The following is a 6,974-nucleotide window of genomic DNA, read 5'->3' on the forward strand; positions in this document are numbered from 1 at the left end:
TTTTTCTTGCTATAGTGCATCTGCACCTGGTAGAACTAGATATATGTTTTCCAGTGAATTATCATCTCTTTCAAATAAGGATAATTTTTTAAAAATTTGAAAAATTTTTCCACCGCTGAAGCATTTACGATCAGTCTAAAATAAAAAGCCTTTTTTGGCTAGTACTTATCGAAGGAATTCATCGTACCACATTTTTCTTGTCTCATTACAAAACATGGATTACTAAAACCATAACTCTGCACAAGGCTGCTAAATCTAAGGTTAAAATTTGGTGCCAGGTATTCTAGTGTTAATCCAGAAAAATTCCATATTATCAGTGGATTTGTACTAGTGCAACAAAGCCAAATCAGCCAATTAAATGAAGCAAAGCAACTTAATTTATATACAAAGTATTTCAAGTGCACCTGATTCTGCATTCTAGGCACACTCTAAGTAGCTACAGACATCAACAGAAGCCTCAAGTGAGCATGGAAAACTGTACTGGCCTGTTATTAATAAAGCAAGAATGATGAACTTTCCTCTGAAATTAACAATTTTAATGAGCTCCAACGTACATGTAAATGTATACTCGGGGAACACCATTTATACTGTGACACTCTCCAAATAAGGAATCTTTCCCTTGTCCCCCCTCCCCAGTCTCCCTCTTTAATACTTTTATATTTAATACTCATTAGGCCACTGAAACAATCTCTTCACCAGGTAATAAATCCTGGTAATTTGATAACCCTCGTAAACGCTTCATCATCTGTATTCTCTCAGACAGGTAGATATATATCCACATAGATGTAACTGGGCAAACACTGGGTGGTCAATATTTCATACTAAAAATACATCAACTACCAATAACGGTGATATTTATAACACGAGCATTAGTATCAAACATCAATTTGCTTGTTGTGCCATAAAGCAAAACAAACAAAAAGTTAAAACTGCTTCCCAAAAACTAAACATTTATACTTAAAAAACCCAAAGAAACTAAACCCAAAACATTGTCTCTGTTTATGTACTCCTCTCTGTGTTCAAGTAAAACAAGCAAACTTCTATACCATAATAAAACTGAAGAGCAAGCCGAGTATTTCATCCATCTCTTTACACACTACTCTGGGCACCAACATTTTTATCTCCAATTCCCAAAAATATGACCATAAAAAGTTTTACTTTAGGGAATAACAGGTTTGCAGCCTGTTTTCTCAGCATACCCACAGCAGTACTTCACAGCTGTTTTAATCCCATCTCATCTATTAAAGGAAGAAGTTTCCTGAACAACCTATCTATTTTGACATCTTAGTTGTTACAAGACAAAAAAATATGTCTGTTTGTTTTGTTTCTGTGATGTAAGAATTTTTTTTCCTTTTCATTTATGCCACAGTTTGATGTTCACTTAAATATGCCTGCATATTTTTACAGTACTCTACAGTACTTCTGTATTATATGTCTGTATTATGTGCCAGTAAATTCTGGCACATAACGCTAAGCAAATTTGTAGCATATCACTTGCATTTTACATCTCAAATACAGTAGAAAATACTTAAGTCAGAAGCTGCTTTTATGCAGCTGTCAAGATTTCAGACTGATTTATGACTTTCACCTGTGAAGACCACAGAAACTAACTTTAGGGAAAAAAAAAACATGTACAAGAAAAGGGAAAAAAATGATGGTTTGGACCCCTTTATAGCAATGCAGCTACTGTATTTTAATCAGATAGAAAGATGTCAAAAGCTAAAGCCCTGCTGGAACATCAAACTCTCCCAGAGCATGCAAGAAGCCTGTCTGTCTATCATAATAGAAATTGTCCACATTTAAGGACCACAAATGGTTATATGTATTACATTAAAAAATGGGTTATTAATAAAGATGCAAATTGTTACATTGTAAAAGCAGGTTCTGATCAAAGAAGTTCCCTGCTTTCGAATGCGTATTATTCACTTTATACTACAGTGAGTCATTAAGCCTGTGCCAGTTGAAAAACACTACTTCTATTTAACACCTGAAACTATAACCACACAATGATTACAGTTTTAAAAACATTTTACAGAAAGAAATATAAATGAACTGATGTAAAGAAAACACATGCTATTGATTTCAATATAGCAATGCTACCTTACATAAGGTAAGGTATCTATCCTTAGATCTTGTATGACTATACTTAGTGTATTAAAAACAAAGCAATTCATATCTGAAAAGTTACACACAGAATACTGGGAAACGCATTTTATATTGCCTTCCACCCTGTGTCTTAAATTACTCTGATGACTGAAAAAGTGAAAGGACCTCTTTTTGTTGGTGGTGGTTTTGAAATCTTAACTAGGGAATCTGTATTGAAGCATAGTACAGTAACTCTGGAAAAATGTCACTGCCGCACCTATTCGACATTTCAATTACTCCTATACAAAGTCTAAATACACAAGAATAATATCTGCTTAAATAACTTCTTGGATTTGTAAAGTGAATTATACCTCCTGCTATTAACAGTACTTTGTTTTCTGATTTGCCTATTTCCATACAGGTCTGTAAGAACTCCCAACTGTCCTAGTCATTCAATCACCCGTGATAACAGGCATTTTATCCGCATCTTTTCCTACAACCATGTTTTTTCAAATTTCCATTTTATTTCACTTTGATGACAAATTGCAAAAACTTAATTTCAATTCTGCTTGTAGTTCTAACATCAGACTGTTTAAACTCTCAGTAATCATAGTAATGAAAATATGTTTTAATAAAAGGACTTTTGACTTAATTCAGTTGGTGAGGATGCTTTTCATGTTTGACTAAGTATTTTTGCCCAGTTCTTCCAACTATAAACTCTTTGTTTCACTTCGCAGTATAAAACAGTAAAATTCAGGAAGAGAAAACCTGTCACTGCCGGTGTTTCATACAGATGTTTCAAGAAAGGATGGCTTAAAAATAAACTAATTCTAAAATTATAAGCCATGCCAGAACCATGAAGCCCATCCCGCCTTTCTTTTCTATTACAAAGCCTGACTGTGGTTAGAAAACTACTTTAAAAAAGAAAGCCTCTGTAACTGCCTAAACGGGGCCCTCCACAGTGACCTTGCCCACCATAACAAGGGCCTCGACAGGAACCCAAGGGGCTATAACAACATGAGTAAATACTGAATCTTGTTCTGCATGAAAACTAATCAGGTTTGCCCGGTCACAGGGTGTAAACCTGCAGCGACTCAGCTGCATAGGTGTAAACGCATTCACGTTATGTGAAATCACATCCCACAACGTTTTTGCTTCAGATAATAGAATAAAATCAAACCAGCACAGAAGTCTCGCTGCTGGCAAAGCTCTGTCACACAAGGGCACACGGCAGCCAAACACGGAGTGTTTATTAAACAGACCCGGAGTCTCCTCTCCGGGCCTGCCCCGACAGGGACCGAGCGGATGGTCTGCTTCATTCTTGCCACCGTGGAAGTTGGCTCGTTATCCCCGTCCGTCCCCAAGCTGCGCTGGGGTATCTCCTGACCCGCAGCGTTCCCCGCCGCGGCGGGCGCGCAGGCGGAGCGCTCCGCTCACCTGCCAGCAGCCCCGGCGAACCCCGGCCGGGCCTCCCGCACGGCCCAGCCCGGTCCGCCCCGCAGATCGCGGCAGCTCCGCCCGCCCCCCTCGCTCCCACGCAGCCCCTCAGCCTCGGTGCCCTCCAGACGCTCTCCCGAAACCAGCCGGTGGCGCGGAGCGGGCAAGGACTCGCAGTCCCCCAGAGCCTCCGCAGCTCCGCCCTGCCAGCGCCAGCCTTAAGGGGACGCCCAGCGAGCGGCGGCAGCGGCAGGCGAGGCCCGGCCTGTGCTCACCGACCGACCGATCGGACTTGGCGGCCGCTCCTCCCCGCCGCAGCCCTTGCCCGGGCGGCCGGCACAGCCCTGCGCCCCTCGGCGGCACCGCCGGGGCCGGGCGGCGCGGAGCCCGCGGCATCACCCGCCTGGCAGCTCCGCGGCCGCCGGGTCCTAGCGCCGCCCCGCCCGAAGTTCGGCGCTGGGGCTGCCAACTTCGGACCGAGTTGCGACGCGGCCGCTCCGCTACCTTCGCTCGCCGTGGAGAACGTAGGAGCTGCGAAAGAAGCCCAGCAGTTCGTTCTCGATGAGGGCGTTGTAGATTATCTTGAGGTTGTAACTTCTTTGCACCTCCAGGCTGCGGTTGAGGACCACGACGAACACCTGTGTCTGGGGGTAAAAGAAGGTGCGGGCCACCCGCACGCCGCCGGCCAGCTTGTCCTCGGCCACGCGGACTGCTTCGATGTGCATGCGGTGGGCATGCAGCACGATGTACCGGCTGGCGTTGCGCACCTCTAGCTGCACGTTCACCTCTCCGCTGAAGGTGAAGTTCTCCATGAAGGCGCTCAGCATCAGGTTGTAGTGCAGCGGCCGCAGGTGCCGCGGCAGCCGTGGCCGGGCCCAAGGCGGCAACTCCTGCCGCCGCTGCCACTCCTCCTCCTCCTCCTCCTCCTCCTCTTCCTTCGCCGCTTCCCCGCCCCGCGCCTCCTCCTCCGGCTGGCCGGGGGGCTGCCCCGCACCGGGTGGCTGCCGGGCCGCCCCCGAAAGGCTCCCGTTGCCGCTGGCCCGCGGCGGGCCGTCGGCGGCGGCGCCGCACTCCTCGAAGCGGACGCTGAGCAGCACGGCGATCATGGTCACCGCCAGCAGCGCTAGGATGGAGACGGCGAAGCCCAGGACCAGCCGCTTGTGCACGGTGATATGCCTCTCCGTGGTGCGGGGTCTTGGCCCCGCCGCCTCGGCCCAGGGTCCCGGCGTCAGTCCCCGGCTGCCGTTCCGCAGGGCGGCCTCCTCCTCGATCATCATGGGGGTGACGGGCGGGCGCTTCTCCCGCTTCTCCTCCAGGGCCATCACGGCAGCGCCGCTCCCGCCTCCCACGAGGCCGCCGCCACCCGAGGGGGCCCCGAAAGCATGGAAAGCTCCGAGGCAGGGGGGCTCTCAGCCCAGGTGGGACGCACCGCCCCTCACTTCCCAACAAGCCGCATCACCCTGGCCGCCGGGAGCCCCGCTGGGGAGAGGCTCCCGGTCGGGGGGACGGGACGAGGTCGGGTCAGGTCGGGCAGGAGGCGGCGGGCGCTCTCCGCCGTTCGGTCGCCGGGGCCGCGCCGCGCAGGCAACTTGTGCGGCTTCTGCGGGGCACTTCAGCACATGCCGCTGAGCACACCTCGGCGCCAAGGGGGAGGGCTCTGCCGCCCCGGCCCCCCCGCTAGCACCGCCGACCGCAGGGAGCTCTCTTTTCCCCGCGTCCCGAGTCGCCGGGGCCGGGGTCGGGCTCCTCGCCCGGCCCCAGCAGCACCCGAGCCATGCGCGCCCCGGGGGCGCCGCCGCGCAGGTCGGGCCGTCCCCGCGGGGCTCGCCCGGCACCGGAGCGGTGGCACCGGACAGCGGCGTGAGCCGGGCCCGTCCTCCTCTTCCTGCGAGCGGGTCGGGCTCCAGAGAGTCGCTCCTCGCGGCTCCTCTTATTTTCTCTTTCCTGTCTCCTGCAGGTACAAAGCAGTCTCCCGGCTGGCTCGAGCAGAGGCGGCTATATATAGGCACTGGGGAGAGGCGAAGGAAGGAAAGGGATGGGAAGGGGGGAGAGGCGGGCAAGCCCCGCCGCCCCTCGGCTTCAGCGGCTGCTCCGGCTGCCGGCGGTGACGGCGGCGCCCCGGGGGAGCGGGCGGGGGCGGGAGGCGGGGGCGACGCGGGGATGAGGGAGGCTTTTCTCCGGTGTGTCACACGCGGCGGCTCCGGGGGAGGTCGCTGAGGCGGCGGCGGGAGCCCCGGCCGGGGCGGGCGAAGAGCGAGGGCCGGGCAGCCGCCGGGGACGGGGCGGCTGCAAAGCCTCCGAGCCGCAGGACTGCCCGGGATTACACGCAAATGCGTGTGCTCGCCACATAAATATTGAACGCCCTTACTGTGTCGTATTTATAGAGACTTAATAAAAAGCCGCCGACTACGTGTTTGGACGACAACAGTGCTGTCATACTAACGTGGGGATGGAGCTCAGAAAAGGATAAATACTCCTACTTAAATCGATAGGATTAATATGCCGAGAAAAAAATCGCTCCGTAAGCTCTGGCTGGAACTCTCAGAAATCCCTTTGCCGTTCCTCCACGGACCCAGGACTGCCAGTGCTGAACCCCGCTCCTCAGCTGGAGGGATTTTAAGGATATGTTAAATGCTGCCTGGGGTAATACAGCAACGCTTCGCTTGAGTAGCCCTTGGAGCGAGCCTCGGTCTGGAAAACTGAATCAGCCCACTTTTTCCACCTGTCCCCAAACTTTTGCGTGTAGGGACTGCAGAAACACAGAATTAATATATACAGCGAGGATGTAGATCAATGTCTGAAAGCACCTCTGTTCCCCTTATTTTGCTTGCATATGTCAAAACCTGCCTCTGTTCATTTTCTTTTTTGAAGCTCTTTAGCTCCAGTCTTGTAAGTAGTTACAGATGTCTCTATCCACGGCATTCAGTCCTGTGGAATCTACAGGAATACGTGCTGTACGTCAAGTTAAATGCATACATGACAATTTGCAGGATAAAGGCCTTATTTTCCATAGTGTAGAAAAAAAGAAAAATAAAAATCAAGTCCTACACTTCTTTCATAAGCCAAGCAATTCTGCAGAGTTTCATGAAATGTGATGTATTAGCCATTTCACTTCAAGAGGAAATGCCTGATCTGTTTTCCCTGAATCTATGACATCACTCAAACCAATTTTGTCTAACGATTGCTAGTTTAAATATAAGGAATTTACTATCTTCCGTATATGCTCCTTATATTTCCTTATATGTTTCTATAGAAGGATTGTATTTAGCTCTACTGTCCCTGGAAGGAAATGAGCACAGTCTAAAAAATGTTTGTGATCTTAACTATTCTTAATTTTAAGTATGGTGATACACTTGCTAATTGTGTTTGTACATCCTAGGAGGACTAAGATTTTGCTCCATAACCAGCATTCCCACATATTTCCTCTGGTCATATTTGACTGCCCATATATT

General features: G+C 49.8%; 1 protein-coding gene across 1 annotated transcript in view; it reads right to left on the reverse strand.

Annotated features, from left to right (window-relative positions):
• Positions 1-4,911, reverse strand: part of TRHDE (thyrotropin releasing hormone degrading enzyme) — a 202,912-nt gene extending 198,001 nt beyond the window's left edge. Inside the window, exon 1 of the mRNA XM_017832814.1 lies at positions 4,027-4,911. Within this exon, the coding sequence (XP_017688303.1) occupies positions 4,027-4,844 (818 nt within the window). The 5' untranslated portion in view covers positions 4,845-4,911. The remainder of the gene's footprint in view (positions 1-4,026) is intronic.
• Between the last annotated feature and the right edge of the window lie 2,063 nt (positions 4,912-6,974).

The sequence above is a fragment of the Lepidothrix coronata genome, unplaced genomic scaffold, assembly GCF_001604755.1.
Source record: "Lepidothrix coronata isolate B3197 unplaced genomic scaffold, Lepidothrix_coronata-1.0 Scaffold206, whole genome shotgun sequence".
Taxonomy (NCBI): Eukaryota; Metazoa; Chordata; class Aves; order Passeriformes; family Pipridae; genus Lepidothrix; species Lepidothrix coronata.